The sequence below is a fragment of the Gopherus evgoodei genome, chromosome 18, assembly GCF_007399415.2.
Source record: "Gopherus evgoodei ecotype Sinaloan lineage chromosome 18, rGopEvg1_v1.p, whole genome shotgun sequence".
NCBI classification, from domain to species: Eukaryota; Metazoa; Chordata; order Testudines; family Testudinidae; genus Gopherus; species Gopherus evgoodei.
The window spans coordinates 18126400-18149839 of NC_044339.1; the positions used below are offsets into that span (position 1 = coordinate 18126400).

The window sequence follows — 23440 nt, forward strand, 5'->3', positions numbered from 1 at the left end:
TGTATCATGTAAGGTGTCAGTGGAAAGGTTGCTTCAAAAACAGTCTTCGAAGAGAAACTGCAGAGCTACAATTCATTTGCCAACTTAACACCATCAATTTGGGCTTGAACAGAGACTGGGAGTGGCTGGCTCACGACAAAAGCAATTTTCCCTCTCTTGGCATTGACAGCTGCTCCTCAGTTATTGGGAGTGGACCACCTCCATCCTGACTGAATTGGCCTCCACTTGTAAGGTAACTCTCTTCTCTTCATGTGCCAGTATATTTATGCCTGTTCTGTAAATTTCACTCCATGCATCTGAAGGAGTGGATTTTTTACCTACAAAAGCTTATGCCTAAATAAATCTGTTAGTCTTTAAGGTGATGCTGGACTCCTCGTTGCTTTTGTGGATACAGACTAACACGGCTACCCCTCTGATAAGTGGAAAAGTTCTGATTTGCTAAATATGATTATCTGTTTATATGCATGTATCACTTTGTATCTGAAGTTATGAATATTAACTGTGTACTTGGATCTTACACATGTGTTCCTGGGTGACACCCTCACCTCCCCAAGATAGAATTTACATCAAGGCTACACAGCTATGTGTGGATGGCCCATCAAGAACACTCAGCCCTCAAAAAAGGCCATTGAAGAAACTCATCCCCTCCTGATAATTCTTCCTGAGGATGCTTCAGACAGGGAAGGGACAATGATCACCTCCAGTGAGTCAGCAAACTGTGTAAGGACATGTGATATGCTCATGTGACTCTGGACTCCAGCTTGGGTCAGTAACTTTCCACAAACAGGAGCTCTGGCCTTTGTTTGGGACAGTAAAATTCCAAGCACGTGGCAGAGGATATAACAGACCCCTGAGTCATCTCTGGCAACACTGTGATTTTACCTGTACAGCTTATTCCAAATCCCACCCCCTGAAAACAAGCTGTACTGGCAAAGTGCTGTTCTGCCTCTATAACTGCATTTGTACTGGGGGCTTTGCTGGTCAGACCTCACACCACACCCTGACTGGCATAACTAGACTGGCAGGAATCTCTCAGCTAGACCTGGCTCTAGCGTTTGCCACGCTGACCTGGGGCACAAGACATATGGAATAAGAGAGGAGTTATAACACGACATAGGCTGTCTTCACTGGGGAAAAACAGGAATGTTTTTATATGGAGAGAATTACCCGGATTTAAAATCCTAATGTAGCCATGGCACAGGTAGTTTTTACCTCCATGTGACCCCTGTAGGGTCAACACTATGTGCCCACTATACCGTGGGTTTACCCTAAGTCTCTCTTTCCTATAACAATATAACTCTAAAGATCAGCCTACTGGGAAAGTCCCTGCCTGCTTGCATATTATTTCGCTTTCACTTTCAAGCGAGCCTCGAGCTGGGCTGGAGCTGGTCTCTCGGCTGCTACTGCTGGGCCGTTGGGCCTGGATTAGAACCTGAGCTGGACCAGAACTTTGGGCTTGTGTCCTGCTAGCGGCCCAGGGAGGTCCACGGAGAAGGGAGCAGGGGATCCATGGGGCGGACACCTGAAAACACAGCGGTGGCACCAGGCTCACTAAGACCAGAAGCAGGACCTGGAGGCCGTGCTGAGCTGTAGACGTCAGACTCAATGCCCTGTGGGGGGCAGAAGCAGCCAGGCTCTGCGGTCTGTTCTCAGGACCATGCTCCGGGTAAGTGGATCCCAAAAGCTCCTGAAATAAAATGGAGCCAACAGATTGGACCTGCCGAGCAGAGACACTGGGAGGTTTGGGGATCCAGATGTGGTGGTGGGGGATGGGGAATGGTGGGGGGGATTGTGGGAATCTACTGTGACTAATAATAAAATCCCAGGAAGCTGAATTTTTTACATTTATTCGTTTTACTAATGCAAACTACATGGTGTGGAGTTTGAGGTGGTTTATTCCTTGTTTAAGAAAATCTGTCTGCATTTTAGAAGCTGTTGGACTCCATCTGGTGGAAACAGCAAAGGACAACAAAAATGAATATTTAAAATAAAACTTTTCCTCCTTAATTTAGAAGGAAGAAAATACCGCTGGTGATTTTTGGTTTGTTCTCATCAGCTGATACTCAGCCTGGAGCTTGCGGGGCGGGGTCTAAGTGGATTGACTTTTTATTATGTAGATTGGCAGAATTTTGTTTTTTTTTTAACGGACACTGATTTCAAAAATTCCTCCCAGGGTTTCCATGGCTGTAAGGACCTGAGGGACAGGCCAACACGGGAAATAACACTTGGCCAACATGAAAGCTGTGCTGCTGGGTCTCAGTTTGGGGCTTTCCATGGCCAATCATATTTCAGTCCTTCCATTTTGGGGGTCACAGTGTAAACTGAAATGGGGGGAGGGACAGCTCAGTGGTTTGAGCATTGGCCTGCTAAACCCAGGGTTGTGAGTTCAGCCCTTGAGGGGGCCATTTAGGGATCTGGGTCAAAAATCTGTCTGGGGATTGGTCCTGATTTGAGCAGGGGGTTGGACTAGATTACCTCCATATGTCCAGCCTTGATATTGAAAGACACTGGTGCTAATTTCAACTGTATTCCAAGTACTCAGCAAAACACACCATGGGTAAAAGGGAAAGAGAATATACTGGAAGAAAAAGGAAAATGATTTCCAAGTGGCTAACAGGGTATCCCCCATGCTTCTGGATTTAGAAAAATCAGAACAGAAAGCAGCTTTAGCTGAAATGTCAAAGGCCACAGTCTATGAATCCAACCCCATCACTGTGGATCCACATGATTAGACCAAACTGAGCTGAGCACTCACATGATTCAGGGACAGAGGATCACGTCCCAAGGCTGTAACGGCTGGATTCTAGCCAGATTAATGTCAGTAGAATTCTTCAAGGTTTAAATGAGAGCAGAGTTTGACCCAGAATGTGGAGAGTGGTAGTAGGGGGCTGATAGGCGAGTCGCAGACACCACCAATTTGGTCCTCTTACGGTAGTCTTTCTATACAAATACACATCCCACATCATTTGAAAGCTTTGTATGTCTACTTTAAGATGAAGTATAATGTGGAGCTGTCCAGTGGTGCCCTTAACACAGAAACAGAGATAAACAGTGACACCATCAACACATCAAAATTACCTCTTTGAAATTTGCATTTGTTTCTGTTAGTTGAATGACTCTGTGTATTTCAAGAGATAAAACTGGATTTCTTTGTGACCTCAAAGCATCACAGCAATACCCTAAACAATAAAACAAAATATGATAATAAGCTTGTATAAGTATCATGGAAAAGCAATAGTGCTGGTAACATTTCTAGTCAACATCATTATCATCTTGTTCATCACTATGATCTCCATTGAATGTGCTTGTGCTACCAAGTCTCCTGTGCCTTGGCTTGTTCACAGTTCTGTCCAGGGAAGATTGTTCTAACTACAGACACAGTTAACTGTTCAACAACCCCTGCTGGTACAGGCACAGATAAAGTCATGTCGAAGATGCGATGCCATTTGGCCCTTGAAGAATACAGCAAGTACAGTAGTTCATCATCCACATATTTTCATCCACGTTGCAATGGTGAGCTGATATCTGGTTGGGAGAAGACATCCAAATCTTTGTTTGTCAAGATGATCTTTGACACGCTCTTCAAAACTCTCTTATGGTGGGATTTTGGCCAGTGACTTGACCTTTTTGATGGGTCGATTGAGATACAAGAAATTCGGTTCTCTGTGGGTCTCCCTTTCTTTCTCATGCTGGTCAGACAGGACTGGTACCAACTTCCTTGCTGCAGAATATTTGGCTTGTCCATCACTTTCTCCCAGTTTGGCAAGACCTTTTAAATGGTAAGTGCTCTTTGTTTTGATCACATTAAACACAGATTTCCCCCTCCCAATACTAAATACGGATGACACAGTAACACATCCTGTTACTGTGTGTACAGCAGGAGGTATGTGGCAAAAGTCAGAACTAAGTGTGTCACAAATCGTATGCACAGGTCTGAAGCGACTCTGGGCAGTTTTGCTGGTATTGGTGCCTGTTTCAATCTGGTTTTGGAAAATAGTGAGCAGCAAGGAGCAAAACCATGGGTGGTGGGTGAACCGTGGGCTCGGAGGCTAGGCTCTGGCCACCCACCCTTTCTGCCTGGGGCCCTGCCCCTCCGTCCCCCCGCCCCGAAGCACTCAGCGGGCAGGCAGTGCAGCCCCCAGCCCTGGAACGCCGGGTTGGCAGGCGATGCAAACCCCGGCTCCAGCCACCTGAAGTCTCTGTCTACGGGCCGGCCCCTAGTAGTCCCAGCCAAGGGCAAGGGCGTCGGAGCCTTCCCAAAAGTCGGGGGGAGCCGGGGACCCTGCCCAACGTGGAGGCGAAAGCAGCCCCCTGCCCATGTCCTGGGCCCCTTGCCCTGGGCAAGTGGAAGGACCCAGGCTCCCCACAGCTGCCCATGCAGCTCTCCCCGACCCAGATCCAGCTGGGGGAGGCCTTGGATTCACAGCCCGGCCATGATAAGAGCAGGGTGGGCAGCTGTGGGGATCAGTGGTGGACCCCTCTATCTGCCCGCGGTGCAGGGGGCTTGAGGAGCACCCGGCCCGTGTCCCTGCCCCCCAGTACAGATGGAGGGTGTGTGACTCTGTGGCTCCTCACCATGGCCAGGCTGCAGCTCTCGAGGCCCCATCCTCCGGCCCCTCTGGTCGGGTCAGGGATCGCCGCACGGGCAGCTGTGGGGAACTGGTGTGGAGTCACGGACCCTTCTGCTGCCCCAGGTGGCTGGGGAGCCTGGGTGGCGGGGACACGGCCAGGGGTTGCTCTCAGCCCTCTGCACCCCAGGCTGGTGGAGGGTCCACTGCAGCTCCCCACCACTGCGCAGGCTACCCTACTTTCAAAAAGTGGGAAGACTATGGCCTCCTGGCCCCCAGTTCTGGTATCACTGGCCCGGGGCCCCAGCTACATGAGAAGGAGCCACCGCAGAGTGCGGCAGAAAGCAGAAGGGGACCTGGGGGTGGAGTGTGGGTGGGTCCATGCAGGCAGTTGGGATGGGCTTTGCCTTCTCCTGCCTTTGATACCCGATGCCCATGAGCAAAACATCTGTGTGAGGTGATCTAATTACTGTGGTTCCTTGGACACCAAGAGACACAAGAGCCATATTAGCACATAGAGCAGATAGATCATCCTTGTGTCTGTTTCCTCTTGAGTACTGTATGAGTCTTGGGCTCCTTCAGTGCCTCTACTGGTCATGGACGTTGCTACTTCACCATTGGAAACGCCTCCAGCAAGAAGGAGTGTGTGTGCTGGGTGTGTTCCTACACTCGCAGGTGGACCTTGAGCCATATATTCATAGAGAATTTTACAAGTCACGGCTTGTTGGAAACCACGATTAGAAACTTTTCCCATGAAGGCCCAGGGCACCCACCAATCAGCTGGTATTTCTTGCATCCAGCCTTAGATCCTGTCCAATATCGTCTTTCTGCAATTTTCATAATTACTCCTGTCATATCTGTCAAAGATTCAGTTACAGAATCAGCTTTGTCAAATCCTTTTAGGACTTGCCTCAAGTACTCAGCAGCTAATTCGTTGAATGGGTGCAATTTGTCTCCAGCCATCATTTGCATGAGTGCCATGGCATCTCTAATGTACACTGTGGTTCTTTTGTGGCATGCTCTTAGCTCGTGGCGTTAGTGTTGTGATAATTTGGGAACAGATGAATACTGCACACTCTGCAACTTCTTTGAATATCTTCTGAAGGATGATACTTGTTGGCTGAATTATATACCTCTTTATCAGTCAGCCAAAGGACAAACTCCAGCACCAACTGGGCCCAAAAGTAGCTGATCTCTGTATGCTACAATGTCCTGGCTTAGGGTAATATTGTGCGGCTTTTATTTTGGCTGTTTCAGACTGAAGGATTGGAGCAGCATTATACAAAACCACTTGTTCCTTTGAAAGCTGTTCATCAAGCTCATTTGCCAGAAGAACATCTACAAAACACTTGGATGCCTTAAGTTCCTGCTTCACATGACTAGCAGCTTGGACAGCATCAGTTCATGGTATTGTGTTGCACAGAACAAGGGAAGACTTATCTTGCCCATGCTGTGCATGGAATGAAATTGCAGAACCATAGTGGTTTTTCTAATTTTACTTGTATACTGCTAGTAGTGGTCAGCCTGTGACCAGTGTGAGACTGATCTGGTCAGTAAATTTCAAGTCAAAATACAGACAGCTATTATCACTTGTGAAATACATTGACAATTAAGAATATGCAATGTGAAAAGATTTCATGTCAGTACATTGGAAAATGATGATTTTTGCCATCTTTGCTATATGCTAAACACCTTAATCATTTCTGGAAAAAAGCAAAACTTGCCCATGCAGAGTCAATAAAAATCTTGTAATACAGTCTCCTTCGGTAGCTTTGACCAATAGCCATCACATTAAGGAGTCGAAATTAGCTTAAACAGTAAACACGGGTCATACTGAAAGGTGAACTGTCAGGCTGGAAGGAGGTTACTAGTGGAGTTCCTCAGGGATCATTTTTTGAGATCAATCTTGTTTAATCTTTTTATTACTGACCTTGGCACAAAAAGTGGGAATGTGCTAATAGAGTTTGCGGATGACACAAAGCTGGAAGGTATTGCTAATACAAAGAAGGACCGGGATGTCATACAGGAAGATCTGGATGACCTTGTAAACTGGAGTAATAGTAATAGGATGAAATTTAATAGTGAAAAGTACAAGGATATGCATTTAGGGATTAATAACAAGAATTTCTGTTATAAATTGCGGACGCATCAGCTGGAAGTAGCAGAGGAGGAGAAGGACCTTGGAGTATTAGTTGATCATAGGATGACTATGAGCCGCCAATGTGATATGTCCGTTAAAAAAGCTAATGCGGTTTTGGGATGCCTCAGGCGAGATATTTCCAGTAAAGATAAGAAGGTGTTAGTACCATTATACAAGGCACTGGTGAGACCTCATCTGGAATATTGTGTGCAGTTCTGGTCTCCCATATTTAAGAAGGATGAATTCAAACTGGAACAGGTACAGAGAAGGGCTATTAGGATGATCTGAGGAATTGAAACCTGTCTTATGAAAGGAGACTCAAAGAGCTTGGCTTGTTTAGCCTAACCAAAAGAAGGCTGAGGGAGATATGATTGCTCTTTATAAATATATCAGAGGGATAAATATCAAGGAGGGAGAAGAATTATTTAAGCTCAGTACCAATGTGGACACAAGAACAAATGGGTATAAACTGGACACTAGGAAGTTTAGACTTGAAATTAGATGAAGGTTTCTAACCATCGGAGGAGTGAGGTTCTGGAACAGCCTTCCAAGGGGAGCAGTGGGGTCAAAAGGCATATCTGGCTTCAAGACTAAGCTTGATAAGCTTATGGAGGGGATGGTATGATGGGATAGCCTAATTTTGGCAATTAATTGATCTTTGATTATTAGCAGTAAATAAGCCCAGTGGCCTGTGATGGGATGTTAGATGGGATGGGATCTGAGTTACTACAGAGAATTCTTTCCTGAGTGCTGGCTGGTGAGTCTTGCCCACATGCTCAGGGTTTAGCTGATTGCCATATTTGGGGTCAGGAAGGAATTTTCCTCCAGGGCAGATTGGCAGAGGCTCTGGAGGTTTTTCGCCTTCCTCTGCAGCGTGGACACAGGTCACTTGCTGGAGGATTATCTGCACCTTGAGGTCTTTAAACCATGATTTGAGGACTTCAGTAACTCAGACATAGGTTAGGGGTTTATTACAGGAGTGGGTGGGTAAGATTCTGTGGCCTGCGTTGAGCAGGAGGTCAGACTAGTTGATCATTAAGGTCAGAAGGGACCATTAAGTCTGTGATTCTATGATTAAACACTGTAGTCACAGTCATGTTGCAGTGTGTCTGGAACTGTGGAAAAAGTGACACTTTCTCATTTTGGTACCATTGTTTCACCTTGCCCACCGGCTTATGGCACCATTTGACAGCTCCACATCATACCCCAGCTAAATATACATGAAATAAGCTTTCAGATGATCTCTAATGTTGGTGTATATAGCGTGGGCACAGTAAACTCCCAAAATATGGCCCTTCTTGGAGAATTGCTCTTCACAACTACTGGTCAAAAGCTGATCCTCTCAAGTCCTATTGAAATAAATGGCAAAACTTCTGACAACACTTAAGACATCACATTTGGGTCTTGTAAGGCTGCAGAAAAGACCTTTAGATTCCAGGTTAGTCTCCTCATAGTCTGACTTTGATCATGCTTTCCCCGCACACAGACAGGCTGCAGCTCCAGCTGCACCCTTAGTTCAGTCGCTTTGTCTTGGTCTGCTACACAGAGAGGTGAGGTTGTGCAGGGTTTCTTTAAAACTGTAGCAGGAGGAACCAGGAGGCAGATGGGGCTGGGGAAGGCTCTAGCTAGCCGCAGGGATGTTATTTTCCTTGTTCTAATAGCTCCTTGTTCAGTGTCAGGAGAGAGCAACTCAGCACATGATGCTTATACCCAGACATGACTGAGGCACATGTTCATGGGTCACTGATGTTATTGCAGTAACATGCAGTATGTGAATGCTGCTTCCTATTGCAGAGGAGACATCAAAAGACACTTAAGGGGCCTGATCCTGCAGTGTGCTGAACACTTCTGGAACAGTGCCCCCAACTCCTGTTCATTCAGTGGTGTCTCTGTAGCAGTGAGAGAGGAGATGGAAGCTGCTCCATATACACTAGCGTTCAGTGCATCCGGGTGAGGAGTGAGAAGAGCTTGCTGGGAGCGTTTTCACTGTTGAATCCCCACCTTGAGCCTGAGGGACTCAAAGGGCTTCAGGCAAAAGCATCACAGCACTAATCAGTGCCACAGTGGTACCAGCCCCTCCCCGTCTGCTACTGAGCCTGCATGATGCAAATCAGAAACTCTTCTCTTCTTCCCTAAAGATTTTTGGCATTTTCTTGATAACACAATTGTGTCATTCGGAAGCTCAACAATGCGACCCAGGCGAATATGAAATAAATGGCGAATGCTGTCCCATGTGCAGCGCTGGTAGGTATATCTGATTGCTTCTTTAAAAATCATGACCCTTCCCTAGAGAGTCCAATTGTCTGGCCTCCTCCGGAGAGCTTGCTTACCTCTATTACTGTGAATGTAACTGGTGGTGAGGACACAGATCTGTCCATGTAAACATCTCATTGCTTGTTACTCTCCTGTCAGTGGAGGACATAGGATGGGTCTTGTGGCCTGGGACACAGGGGATTTGGGCAAGTCACTTTCTCCGTAACACCTCTCTTCCTCAGAGGCCAGGTCAGGCAGGACCAGCTGCTGGCCTGCTCCCTTGACTAGCTTGGCTGCTGGGGAACCAGGAAGCCTAGTTGCATCGCTTTGGAACTGATGGGGCAGCCACAGCACCGGAGTGGCTGCTGGATCAGCAGTTCTACTCCTGCTTAGCAGCCTGGCACCGACAGCAGAGCAGCGGCTGCTCGATGCGCACCCTGCCCGCAGCTGGCCTTGCCCTGCTCTGTCCTAGCCCTGCTCCAGCCGGCTTCCAGTCCTTACCCCACCCCGTCCTGGCTTCGGACTCCCACTCCTGACCCTTGGCTGCGCCTCCCGACTGTGACTCTGGTTAACCCTTTGGCTTCTGACTTTTGGCTGCACCTTCTGACTACAACCCCACTTTACCCTCCAGCTCCTGCACTTGGCTTCTGTCACTCCAGCACTGACCATTGGCTTGTTCCTGGACTCTGCCCCGCTGGACCCAGCTCTAACCGGTCGGCTGAACTCTCGTTTCAATCTCTAGGCCTGACTGCCCAGGACCCAGATCTCTGCCCTGATTGACTGTAACAGTCAATACACTGTCCCCATTAGGATACACTGTATTCACCCTTTGCCCTGGATCCGGGATCCCCCAGCCCTTCCCCAGCCCCTCACAGTCACCTTGTGTCAGGATCCTACTGATCATTCCTCCGCACAGGGACCTCTGCCAGTCCCAACCCAGCCACAGCCCTGCCCCAGGCAGCTGTCCAGCAAGCTGCTGTGGACACCAGCACTGCCCCAGCCCCTCACCTCTCAATCTACCTCTTATAGTAGGATAGGCCTGGCCACAGGCAGTCACCTGACATCCTTAGTCCCCTGGTGCTTTCTGGTCATAAGATCCCTCCAGTCACTTCCTTCACCTGAGGAGTCTCCATCCCCCTAGGAGAAACTACAGTACTCAGAACTGTATCTTTTAAAGGGATGAGATCCTGACTAGGCCTAGTGGGGACACATGCATCTGTCAAAGGTCCTGTGTCCAAGCACGACTGTGCTAGGGACACTACTGATAAGGGAGGGGCATGAGTTATGATGATATTTCTGTCTCTGCTGTACCTGTGTTGTGCAGAAATGGAGGATTTCAGGTCTGGCAATCTAGTTCTGAGACGTTTACCTTTTATTTCTAGTGGTGGTGTGTGCAACATGTATAATCCACTCACATAGCATGTGCATTTGTCATGCACAATTACCTGCTTTTACAATCTCTGGATTAATGCATTAAATATATTAGCCTGGTTTACATGGGAGCTAATTGTTTTGTTTGCTTTAGGGAGCAGGGTGGTCAAACATTGTAAACCAAGTACCAGCACAACTTGCATGCCCTGTGTGGACGACACGTATACAGAGCATCCCAATGGCCTAACAGAGTGCATGAGATGTAAAGTCTGTGATGCAGGTAAGGAAGCTGGTCTGTGTGTGGGGGGGTGGTGGTGGATTTTAATTAGTTTTTTCTGAGTTGTCTCCCCTGGCCCATGCATACAAAAGCAGCCTAGTTCTTTGGACCCAGGACTGGAAGTCAAGAGACCTGGGTTTTGCTCACAGTTCTCTTACTGAGTTCCTTGTGATCTCAGGCAAATCACTGAAGTGGAGATATCTGGCACAGTGCATGGGCTTCAGTCGCACATCTTTCACTGATTGAGGGCTCTGAAATCGTCCAGGGAGATTCTTCTCAGCAGGAAAGTGGATCTCTAGATTTAGCAGAAGTAGAACAAACAGAATAAACAATAATTATAATCAAACTTTCAGATGGTATTTCTTGGCCTAGAGCAGCAGCTCTGCACCCTCAGGATCAGTATTGTACAAGGGGAAGGTTATAACCTTCCTTTCAGATCCCAGAATATGAGCAGTGGCTCAGGAAGATGCACATTCCTCAGGAAGCGGGAGTGACATGAGTGACAGTAAGCAACCATTGTGCTCCTCTGCTCCTGAAGCCATCAGGGCCTGATCCCCAGCATGAATTAGAGCAGCCTGCAGGCTGCTCTAGTTTATATTAGCTGCCTATGGCCCCAAAGGCCGTCCCAGCACATAGGGATTAGCTGGGCAGCCAGGAGGACAGGTCATGTAGCAGGTGTTATGACCATACCAAAATCCCACTACATTGGCCTGCTCCTCCAGTGGCCAGCTGGATTGGAGGTTGAGGTCCTTTATATGTGGCCACTGGGAGCCTGATTCTCCACCGCCTATGTCATTATTCATACCCCTGCAGATGAATGCAGAGTGGGTGCAAAGCATGATCTCAGCTGCAGCTGAGCAGAGAACGCTGATTTGGTAGCATTTTGCATGCACCCTTTGCACAGATGTAAATACACACGGTGCAAGGCAGCAGAGAATCAGGCTCCAGATAGTTCTGTTTACATGGCAACACTTGTAAAATGAAGTCATCATAACAAACCCTTCTAGCTCCTGTGCCCTGTACACGGATCATCAAGGACTCGGGGTGCACAATAAATTTTGTATCTGCTCTGTTTATTTCCCATGTAAATGTATTTGATGCACGTAATGTTCCTTTAGGAGCCAGACTGATGGCAAAAGAAAAATGCACATATACAAAGAACACCGTGTGTGGCTGCGCCCCGGGCGATTTCTGCAGGCATGGTGCAGGCGGGGACTGTGAAATGTGTAGTGCCTCCACAGTCTGCCTCCCTGGCTCTAAGGTGAAAATACTTGGTAAGGCAACATAACTTCTGTAATACCAAGGCAAAACTCTGCAGTCACAGACTGAATCTGGAGCAGGGCAAAGTGGCTGAGATCCAGGGGAGACTGAGGTGATGCTGGTGAGCTGGGGAAGTAGCTGGAAGAGTGGCTGGGCTGTAGATGGGCCCCCCTCATTGAGAGAGCGTGACTGCCATTTGTAACACTGTTGCACAGCTCCAAGGTGGTGTCAGAGCAGGTGCTGAGCTGGATGCCCAGGTAACAGCTGTGGCGAACTTCTTTCCATCCGTGCCTGGTGAGACACCTTTGACCTTTTCTCCTTAAGGCAAGAGTCTCTGCTGAACTGTGCTCCGCCCAGGGCCACCCCTTAGGAGCGTGCAGAATGCTGCAGCCTGCTGACGGAGTGGAGTTGCCTGTTGGTCACATGTAAGAATTGGTTTTGACCTATAGAGACAGAAATGATTTGGGTCCTGACTGCCTCTGTCCCAGCACACACTGCCCCAGCTGTGCTCAGCAGAGGCGCTCAAGCTGGAGCTCCCTCAATATACATGGGGGGCAGGGGCATGGGAGCGAGGAAGCTGCTGGGGGTCCTCCATTCTGGAATTGCTATTCGCTGCCGTGGGTCCTGCTCTAGTGCTGGGCTCTGTTCATCTTCCAGGCCAGACACAAAGCTGCCATCTCCCTGTGAAACAAGTATGAAATATACAGGAGCAAGGTTATTAAGTGTGTCACAGGCTGTGACGAGCTCAGACTCCTCAGACACTCACATGATGCTCTTGCAGGCAGCACTTTGCATGAGGCCCTGGGTTTGTACTCGCACATGTTGGCAGCCCACCTACACAGCAGCACAGTGCAGTGTGAGTCCAGCTTCAGCTTGCACACCAGAAACAGAGCCCCCTCGAGCCCGCCTTTGGGCACAGAATTCTGTTAGGAAAACAAGTATGCTAAACACACCCCTCTCGGAGCTGCCATGGTGCAACAGACTTGTTCAGCAACACCTTTTCTACTGGTGCAGAATCCCCGTTAATTACACTGGAGTACATCAGTGCTGTAGACACTAAGGCCATGTCTACATCTAAAATTTTGCAGCGCTGGTAGTTACAGCTGTATTAGTACAGCTGTATAGGGCCAGCGCTGCAGAGTGGCCACACTTACAGCAACCAGCGCTGCAAGTGGTGTTAGATGTGGCCACACTGCAGCGCTGTTGGGCGGCTTCAAGGGAGGGTTCGGGGAACGGGAGAGCAAACCGGGAAAGGAGACCAGCTTCGCCGCGGTTTGCTCTCGCGTTCCCCGAACCCCCCTGCAAACCGCAGGGAAGGAGACCTGCTTGCTCGGGGAACGGGAGAGCAAACCGCGGCGAAGCTGGTCTCCTTTCCCGGTTTGCTCTCGCGTTCCCGGAGCCACCCAGCAAACCGCAGGGAAGGAGACCTGCTTGCTCGGGGTTCCGGGAACGAGAGAGCAAACCGGGAAAGGAGACCAGCTTCGCCGCAGTTTGCTCTCGCGTTCCCGGAGCCACCCAGCAAACCGCAGGGAAGGAGACCTGCTTGCTCGGGGTTCCGTGAACGAGAGAGCAAACCGGGAAAGGAGACCCGCTTCGCCGCGGTTTGCTCTCGCGTTCCCGAACCCCCTGCAAACCGCAGGGAAGGAGACCTGCTTGCTCGGGGAACGGGAGAGCAAACCGCGGCGAAGCGGGTCTCCTTTCCCGGTTTGCTCTCGCGTTCCCGGAGCCACCCAGCAAACCGCAGGGAAGGAGACCTGCTTGCTCGGGGCTCCGGGAACTAGAGAGCAAACCGGGAAAGGAGACCCGCTTCGCCGCGGTTTGCTCTCGCGTTCCCGGAGCCACCCTGCAAACCGCAGGGAAGGAGACCTGCTTGCTCGGGGCTCCGGGAACGCGAGAGCAAACCGCGGCGAAGCTGGTCTCCTTTCCCGGTTTGCTCTCTCGTTCCCCGAACCGCCGAGCAAGCGGTTCTCCTTCCCTGCGGTTTGCAGGGTGGCTCCGGGAACGAGAGAGCAAACCGCGGCAAAGCTGGTCTCCTTTCCCGGTTTGCTCTCTCGGTCCCGGAACCCCGAGCAAGCAGGTCTCCTTCCCTGCGGTTTGCTGGCTGGCTCCGGGACCGAGAGAGCAAACCGCGGCGTTCCCGGTTTGCTCTCTCGGTCCCGGAACCCCGAGCAAGCAGGTCTCCTTCCCTGCGGTTTGCTGGCTGGCTCCGGGACCGAGAGAGCAAACCGGGAAAGGAAACCAGCTTGATTACCAGAGGCTTCCTCCTTCCACGGAGGTCAAGAAAAGCGCTGGTAAGTGTTTACATTGGATTACCAGCGCTGGATCACCAGCGCTGGATCCTCTACACCCGAGACAAAACGGGAGTACGGCCAGCGCTGCAAACAGGGAGTTGCAGCGCTGGTGGTGCCCTGCAGATGTGTACACCTTCAAAGTTGCAGCGCTGTAACTCCCTCACCAGCGCTGCAACTTTCTGATGTAGACAAGCCCTCAGTCCCTTTACAGAGAGTGGGTGTGGATCCAGGCAATGGTCCATTGTTAAGGCTTTTGATCAAGGGCACATGTGAGTTGCAGACTAATCAAAAATACCTCACGGCTCTTTGCTGTAATGCAGAGGTGGGCAAACTTTTTGGGCCAAGGGCCACATCTGGGTGGGGAAATTGCATGCAGAGCCAGGGCAGGGGGTTGGGGTGTGGGAGGGAGTGTGCAGGAATGGGCTCAGGGCAAGGGATTGGGGCAGAGGAGGGGTGGAGGGTGTATGAGGGGGCTCAGGGAAAGGGTTTAGGGTGCAGGAGGGGTGTGGGGTGTGGCAGGGGGCTCAGGGCAGGGAGTAGGGGTGCAAGGTGTGGCGGGGGCTCAGAGCAGGGGGTTGGGGTGCAGGAAGGGTGCAGGGTGTACGAGGGGGCTCAGAGCAGAGAGCTGGGGTGCAGGCAGGGGGCTCAGGGCAGGGAGTTGGGGGGCAGGGTGCAGGAGGGGTTCAGGCTTGGCCCGGCGCCACTTACCTAAAGCAGCACCGGGGTGGCAGTGGCGCGCACCGGGGCCAGGGCAGGCTCCCTGCCTACCTACCCTGGCCCCAAGCTGCGCCGCTCTGAAAAACGGCTGGAACCACGTCCTTGCGCGGCCCCTGAGGGGGAGAGTGGCGGCGGCGGCACAGGGCTCCACATGCTGCCCTTGCCACGCTTCCAGGTACCTCCCCTGAAGTTCCCATTGGCCACAGTTCCCCATTCCCAGCCAATGGGAGCTGTGGGAGGCGGTGCCTGGAGACAAGGGCAGCACACGGAGCCTTGTCCCCCCCAGGCCGCAGGCACGTGGTGCCAGCAACTTCGGAGATTGGTGCGGGGCCTGCAGCACCACGGGGGGCAATCCCACGGGCCGGATCCAAAGCCCTGATGGGCCGGATTCAGCCCGTGGGCCATAGTTTGTCACCCCTGCTCTGATAACTATTGACTGTCCAGCCAGGCGTGAGTTTCTGAAGGTGAATACTGAGTGGGGTGATGTGAGCTTAACGCCCTGAGGACCTGGCACTTTGAGATCCTGGGAATGGGAGCTGCTGTTGAAAACCAGAGTGTGTGTTGTTGTTACATTCACACGTCACCTAGGCTGTTAAATAGCATTTCTACACTGGGACTGAATTATGTCAGTTTCAACAGGGAATGTGGGGAGGCAGCCTGACAAGGAGCCCAGGAACATGTGGGGCAGCCAGGCTCCTCACACGGAGCTGCCAGCAAAGCTGAGAGCCTGGTCTCTCAGCTCCCCACACTGCCCCACCTGGGCTATAAATATCTCTGTGCCAGCAGCTTTTTTTTTTTCCTCTACCACTTTCTGCACCTCTCGACTTTTTGCACCTGAGGCAAGTGCCTCAGTCACCTCGCCTTTGTTACGGGACTGGTGGGAGCCCTCCTGGTTAGGACATGCACCACTGGCCCAACGAGGGCAGTGTGGACATACATCACCGGGGCAATTACTGTGGTGTCTGTAAATCAACCTAATATACACATAGGTCTGCAAATCCAAGTTCCAAAACTCGAGTGTCCTCCCTCCTATTCCCCCCCTACCAGGGCCACATGGAATTGGAGGCTTCAGAATAAAACTTCACATACATGACAGTGTCCTATGATGGTTGTTATATTTGCATTTCCAAGCTCTTTCCAAAGGTTATATTATATATCCAGGCTATATTCAGGAATTGTTTCATCCAGCCCTGAAATGTGGCCATCGGGGGGGTGGAAGCAGAACAGCTATTTAAGATTTCACAGCCTTGCCCCAGGTTAGGTCAGAAGGTGAAGAGTTTTATATTCAGTTAATTACAAGAGGAATGTAGGTAAGTGGGATATAATTCCTCAAACGGGAATTTGGTTAAGAGATGTGTACATGGGATTCCCAAGGCACAGGGACCTCAGGTTTACATTTCATATGAAAGCCAGCAGCACCTCAGCTTCTCCTTGCACCAGTGTATCTGTCTGCCTACATGACCCATCACCATAGTGTTTGGGCATCTTGGGTAGAAGTAATAGGTGGCGGTATCACTTCCAGACACATTTGGGGTGTAATCCTGGCCCCTCTGAAGACAATGGATTGGGACAATGCCCCAGAATTTCACCCATGTCTCCCAGCCAGCACCTGCTTAGCCTGTGAGCACTGACCACATCCCAGCATAAGTTGGTAGCTCGGCAGGATAAATTCTAAATATTTTCTAATCCCAGCTGCTTTATCTTCATTCAGTGTCCTTTGGGCATTTAACCCTCTCACTGCTGTGTTGCAGCTTTTATGCTATTACCCAACTTGGCACCATTATTTTGAGACTTACTATTCCTTATTTGATATTGGCCCTTGTAATAGCCCAGGTATGTGGGGAGCAGGAGGTGCATTTTCCTCCATGTACCTGTGCTCTATGAGTACTGACAGCTTTAAGAACAGGCCAGAATAAAACGCCAGCACTGAGCTATTCTCAAAGTGCTAACTCCTGAACTGACCGAGATGGGTCTGCAACGTGGTAGTGGTGGTGAGAGTGGGGAGATGCAGCTGGAGACCTTTTGTGAAATCAAAGCTCCTTTAGGCCCCACATTCAGGAAAGTATCCAGCTATGTCGTCCTCTTTTATAGGCACAGAATTCAATGACAACGTATGTGAGGTTTGCCCTGATGGAACCTTCTCAGCAAACAACATGTCACACACCTGTCAGCCATGGACCAAGTAGGTGACTCTGACTATGCATGGCCTTTTCCCTTGCACCAACTTTACATGCTGCTTTCTCTTTTTTCATTCATTATTATTTCTTTGTACTTGAATTTTGCGGCTATATCAGACCTAGTTAGAGATGGCCTGAAGTTCAGCAGCTGGGAAATGTAACCTTAAATCAGTAGGGCTGTGAGCTGTGTGTTGGGGAAATCCTTTCCCCAGGAATTCCTTTCTGTACCCTGGGCCCTCTCCGTGAGGGCTGGATTCACCTTGGGGCTGTTTATAAACGTGACGTGGGATGGCCGGTGGATTCCAACTGCAGCCCCCTCTGCCAGATCCTCCCTGCACAGAGCCCAGTGATATGGTGGAGAGACTGTGTGGAACCAGGCCCTGGGCCATACTGGGACTGGCCACCCATGCAGTGTAACAGCCCCAGTTCCATGGCCAGGGAGCTCTGTGGCCATACAGCAGCGGGAAGGATTTGCAGATATAAAGACTTGCAAACCAGCTCCTCCTTCGATTATCCACCACGTCCTAAAGACCTTTCGGCCTCCTTGGCATGGGCGGCTGGTGGCCAGTTCAGCCCCTGATGCAGGCTAGGTCAGTTCTGAGGCCTATGAGTGGCCATGGCCCCCTAGGGGCCACTAATGGGGGGCAGAACTGCCCTGGCCATGCCCCCTTCGTCAGTGAATCCATCTCTGGCCTGCCCCCCGCACCACCATGGCCCACCTGCGCCAGGTGAGGTCCTATCCCAACCGCGCAGCCTGTCTGTCCCACAAACAGTGGGAAAGGACTGTAGAGCAGTGGTGAATATGGCCCTTCGGCTTAGTTAGGGTTTGCTCTGCAATGGATGATTGTCTGAGGAGTGCCCAAGTCAGCGTGCAAGCACCACTTCCTGTGCTGCCTGGGTACGTCAGTGACACTGGCATTAAAAACACAGAACCCTACACTGAGGTGTGAGCAGGTAAAAACTTCTGAGGTCAGTACAGTGAATTTATGGTCTTTGTATTTTTCAGTCTAATCCTATGTTCTGTTAACAATTTGGGCCCTTATAACTTAATTTTTCAATGTGCAGGCGTCTACAGCTCAAAGGGCCCAATCCTGCAGCCTTGAAATGTACGGGAGTTTGGCCTGTCCACAGACTGCAGGATCAGGCCCAGAATCTGGATGGGGTCTTGTCATATTTGATCCACTATATTAAGGAATCCGCCTGGTGGAATGACACGTGCACCGAGACCGTGAGAAGGCTGTGGATACGCTGATATGTTTAATACCATGTCTTCCTTCATCTTAGGTGTGAAGAGGAAGGGATGACAGAAGGAAAGGCCGGGACAGCCACTTCTGATGCAGTTTGTGTACAAAGAGGCCTTTCTGATACAGTGAAGACATTGATAATTATCATTTTAGTTTTAATTGTATGTGGAGCACTTGCAGTAGTGTCTTTTTGGTGGAAGAAGAGGAGGAAATATGGGGTTACACGTAAGTAAGAAAAGCGTGGGATCTGTGAAACCCGTCAAAGGGTCTCTAAAGGTGTGAGACTGGCAGAGTTTGTATTTGGCACAGTGGTCTTTATTTCCCCCTGGAACATGCCAACCTGTAACTGGAATTGCCTCTTGAATATGAGAATCCCTGTGAGACTTTAAATCTCCTTTCTTTAAAGGGTTACCTTTAAGATCCGCTGGCCCTAAATTAGACCTACTTTACTGAGTGAACTGGCTGGTCCCAGGCCAGGCTGCTGTGATATCGCACCAGCTGCAGTGGACATGCCCCCTGCCCAGCTCGTGAGGATCCTCTCCCTCCCCAACTCACGGCCAAAACCGGCCTTTATACCAGCCGTTCACATTCTCCAGGCAACCTGGACCAGTTCTCCCCTGCTTATGATCTTTCCCGCTTGTATCTGATATGTGCTTACAAAGTTACCATTTCATTTGCTGCGAGAGCAGCGATGTTAATGGAACAGGAGTTTGGGCTCTTCTCAAAATCGGTTACTGCTGCAGAAATAAGCATCTCAGTTTTGCCCCATCATTTATCCACCAAGAGAAGAACATGTTCTCAGGTCCAAGAGAGAACGTTGTTTACTGGTTGTAGCTGGAGGCTGGGAATCAGGACTCCTAGATAATATTCTCAGCTCTGCCAATGACCAGAGGTGTGAATTTTGGCAAATCGCTCAATTTCCCTGTGTCGTAGAGTAGCTAATGCCCTGCTCATAGGACTTTGTGGCTTGCCGTTTGCAAAAATCTTTTTCTGATCCTTAGAGGTTAGGTTCTGTATCAATGCAGATCATTGTTAGGGCCCAAAGTCACACAGGATTAGCGTTGTCATGTAACCACCTTCCTCTCCCAGCGGGGTGATTCCTCAAGATGCTGCTAAGTGTAACACAAAGCGCAATTACTGCACAGTGGGGCCATGTTCTGTGGATGTGCACCCACATGGCCCCCCTGAATCGCAGAGAGCTGTGCATGCATCTAAGGGCAGGACTTGGCCCTGGGACATTAATACAGAAACACGTCAATACAAAATGTGCCAGACTGTTTTCTGACAAGATTCCTTTTTCTTTGCAGCTGCACAGGAGACAGGGGTAAGTTGTCTGGTCTTTTATTTACTATGCAGAAGCACTTGGAGGAGAGGTTTGCTTGAGTGTTTCTGCCATGGCTATGTCTGCTTGCTGCAAGTGTCTGTGTGTGTGTGTGTCACTATGTGACTTTGGAGCAAGTCACTTAAACATTATGGTCCAGATCCTCAAAAGTATTTAGGCTCTTAATGTCCATTGATTTTAAAGGTATTCAGGCTCCTGATTTCACTGGAAGTTTGGAGCCTAAATATCTTGGAGGATCTGGGTAAATATGCCTTACTTTCTGCATCTGTAAAATGAGAAAATACCTACCTTAGGGGATTCCAAAGACTTGACTCTTCCCCCCACACTCACACATTCATACTCTGTGGCTGTGCAAGGCCCTGAAAGCAACAGAGCCAATTACCTGGGCCGTCCATAGAAGCTCTCCTGTCGGCACAGTAGTGTCTTCACTAATGTGCTACAGCAGCTCAGGTGCAGCTGTTTAAGTGTAGACTTTCCCTTAAATTCCTACCTCTGCTAGATACTAAGGGCTTGTCTACACTGGCTGGTAGCTGCACCCCTTGTGGAGCTGGTTTTTTTAGAGCACTGGGAGAACTGCCGCGACCACCCAAGGCACACTAAAAGTGCTGCAGCGGAAGTGCTTCAGCGTTGCCAGCGTAGACTAGCCCTAAATCATGCTCTCAGCAGGGACACTAGTTATATCAGTCATTACACCCTACTCACCCTGCTTTGATCTCTGACTTAACTGCCCACTTTGTTTAAATGGTTTCTTGCAACACGTGTTAACCTCTTATGCTTAACAATCTGTCCCACCTTTAGCTGTTATACCCTGGTTATCTTTCCCAGACCTGAAGGAGAGCTCTGGGAAGCTTGCAGGCTTGTCTCTTCCATCAACACAAGTTGGTTCAAGAAAAGATATGACTTTACTTACCTCGTCTCCCTTTCAGCATATTTGGTTTGGAAATGGGTATTTCTAGAACAGTTGCTGTTTTATGCCAGGTTTATCTATATTTTTATGGCATTACACAGTTTATAATGATGTGAAATTAGCTAGTTACAAAGTCTAAGATCCCTCTAGCAAACTGGTCACTTTTTATAGGAAAAAATTATGCCAGACAATATAACTTACACTTTTGTTCTAAGTAGGGAACAACCTTAAAAAGTATTATAATACTTCTTCATAATGAATAAGAAAACAAACTCTAAGAAAGAGAACTCTAGTGGGTGATAGGTAAATGTACCAGCCATTTGATTGTTAGTAACTGAATGTTCATGTCTCTGTTTGACTTTGTCATATTTTAAAGGATGAGTCAAAAGAACAGATTGGGAGAACTTTGATCCAGCTTACAGAGAATGGGACAGAGAACATTCCTTCTTAGGAACAAACCAAGACAAGAGCAAAGCGGGGGAGAAAGAAAGCCATTGTCAGCCCTGCCTGTGTGATTGGATTGGAGGCTTCTGAAAATCCCTCTTCATTGAATTTCAGCGATCATCATCAATGTAACTTTAGTTTCTCTGGCTAAGGCCTGTTATGCTGAAGCCTTCCTCACGGACACATTGTTAGGTGGAATATCTGCAGACTCTGGGCTCTTGGGGTATGTCTCCACTTGCCATTTAAAGCACAAAAAGTCCCTGTTTTGCACAAAAACTGTGGGAGCGTCTACACTTGACAGACGTTTCAATGCAAACAGCAAACCACCTCGATGAGAGGCCTACAGTTCTTAAATGCTGATCCCTTTGTAGTGATGTGCAAGTGGAGGCACATTCTTCCTGTGTAAACAGCTTTTAGCTTCCAGAGGATATCCCACAGTGCCTAGGGCGATCACTCTGGCCAGTAGTTCTGCTGCTCCAAGGCCAGGTAAACAGATATCTGCCCTCCCCCCTTGGGAACTTTGAAACTCCCCTTCCTGTTTTGTTTGCAAGTGCTCATCTGACCAAATGACCATGGGTGCTCCATAGAGCAAATGATCCGCTGTTGGGACCTTGCACTCACACCTGCTTCCCACAAGACCTATTCTGGGATAGCTGCCTGCAGTGTGCAAATGTAAACACTTTCTGACCCTGTGGAAGTAACTTGGTACAGAAACCTGGGCTTTTCTTTCACCGGTTCCCTATCACCGGTGAAACTGATAGCACAAAAACTCAAGTGTAGATGTAGCCTGAGTTTCATTCAGTAATTACACTTAAACCTCCATTTATTCATTGCAATGTTTGAAAGTTCCCACTCACGTATCACGCTGGACTTTCTAGCCACAAACACTTCCTGGTATCCAGGAATCTCTACTGGACCAGTTGCTCTTTTGACTATATTGGACCCGGTGGCCATGTAATCAAAGTGGGTTTTATACATAGCTTTAGTTTTATAACAGGGCAATAGAGGGTGGGAACTGAAATGTATTGCTCAATATCACGTCTTACATTCTACCTGCACGTTTACTGTCTCTTGTTAATCAGATTTGCTTTGAACCTTCTCAATGGGTAAAATAAAATCCCAGGTAAGAAGTATGGTTGGAAATAAAGCTAAACGTTTTTATAGTGAAGATCGGAGGGTGGACTGCACCATTTTGCTACCCTTGATAAAGCCGTAGTCAAAGGGCTGGACAATCTAGGTATCGATTTTGTGATGCGTATGAAAGAAGAAGATAGTGAAGTCACTTGACAAGAAAGTGTGAGGAACAGTGTTGGGGGGTGGGGGGGAGAATAAACATGGGGAAATAGTTTTACTTTGTGTAATGACCTATCCACTCCCAGTCTTTATTCAAGCCTAATTTAATGGTGTCCATTTTGCAAATTAATTCCAATTCAGCAGTCTCTCCTTGGAGTCTGTTTTTGAAGGGTTTTTTTGTTGTAATATTGCGACTTTTAGGTGTGTGATCGAGTGACCAGGGAGATTGAAGTGTTTTCCCGACTGGTTTTTGAATGTTATAATTATTGATGTCTGATTTGTGTCCATTTATTCTTTTATGAAGAGACTGTCTGGTTTGGCCAATGTACATGGCAGAGGGAGAACACTTCATTTGAAATCCTACGAATTTGAGGCATAAACACACCTGATAGTCATACAACAGCTTTTCATTCCTTCCTTTTCTCAAATTCAGAACAAAAAATGGCTGAACAAAATGGTTTTCAGTTAAAATGTAAAATTGCACAGCAGCCATTGCTCTGCAACCCAGCACGGGCAAAACCTGCCACCCCTTGGGAGTTAAGGGAGCTACTCTCATTCTCCATCCTTCCTAACCTTGGTGCGGCTTTTCATGCTGTCAGCCATGGCATCCATCCTGGGACCATTTGCTGAAGTCTCAGAGAACTGGCTGTCTTGGTTTTGCTCCTATCTATCAGAGTTGCTGGATAGGGAGCTAGCCCTGAAGGACCTGGGTTCTATTCCTCCGGGGACTTCCTCTCTGACCCCAGGCCAGTGCTTTAAGGACAGAATTGTAAAGGTTTTTAGGCACCCAAAGATACAGCTAGGCATCTAGTGGGGTTTACAAAGCACCAAACCTTCTAAGTGTCTTTGAAAATCTCACGAGGTGCTTAAGCACTTTTGAAAATCTGGCCTTTAGTCTGTGTGTGCCTCAGTGCCCCACCTGTACAATGGGGATAATAGCACTGCTCTACCTCGCCAAGGGGCTGGGAGGAGAAATAGGTTAGAAGTTGTGAGGCGCAGTCTCAGATACTGTGGTGATGAAACCACATAAATACCACAGGTAGAATGGGAACTTCTCTATACACTCAAGTGTCAGGGGGTAGCCATGTTAGTCTGTATCCACAAAAACAAGTCTGGTGGCACCTTAAAGAAAGATTGTTAGTCTTTAAGGTGCCAG

General features: G+C 48.9%; 1 protein-coding gene across 2 annotated transcripts; it reads left to right on the forward strand.

The window, feature by feature from the left end:
• The first annotated feature begins 1333 nt into the window (after positions 1-1333).
• On the forward strand, positions 1334-22159 carry LOC115636968 (tumor necrosis factor receptor superfamily member 14-like). Of its 2 annotated transcripts, XM_030537733.1 has the most exons (8): positions 1335-1666; positions 8847-8952; positions 10487-10612; positions 11728-11883; positions 16969-17059; positions 18339-18523; positions 19606-19622; positions 20924-22159. In XM_030537733.1, the coding sequence occupies exons 1-8, from the start codon at positions 1658-1660 to the stop codon at positions 20996-20998; spliced, it is 765 nt and encodes a 254-aa protein (XP_030393593.1). In that variant the 5' UTR covers positions 1335-1657; the 3' UTR covers positions 20999-22159. The 2 variants fall into 2 exon arrangements, with proteins under 2 accessions (XP_030393594.1, XP_030393593.1); XM_030537734.1 differs by lacking the exon at positions 11728-11883 and having other exon boundaries at positions 1334-1666.
• Positions 22160-23440: the final 1281 nt, after the last annotated feature.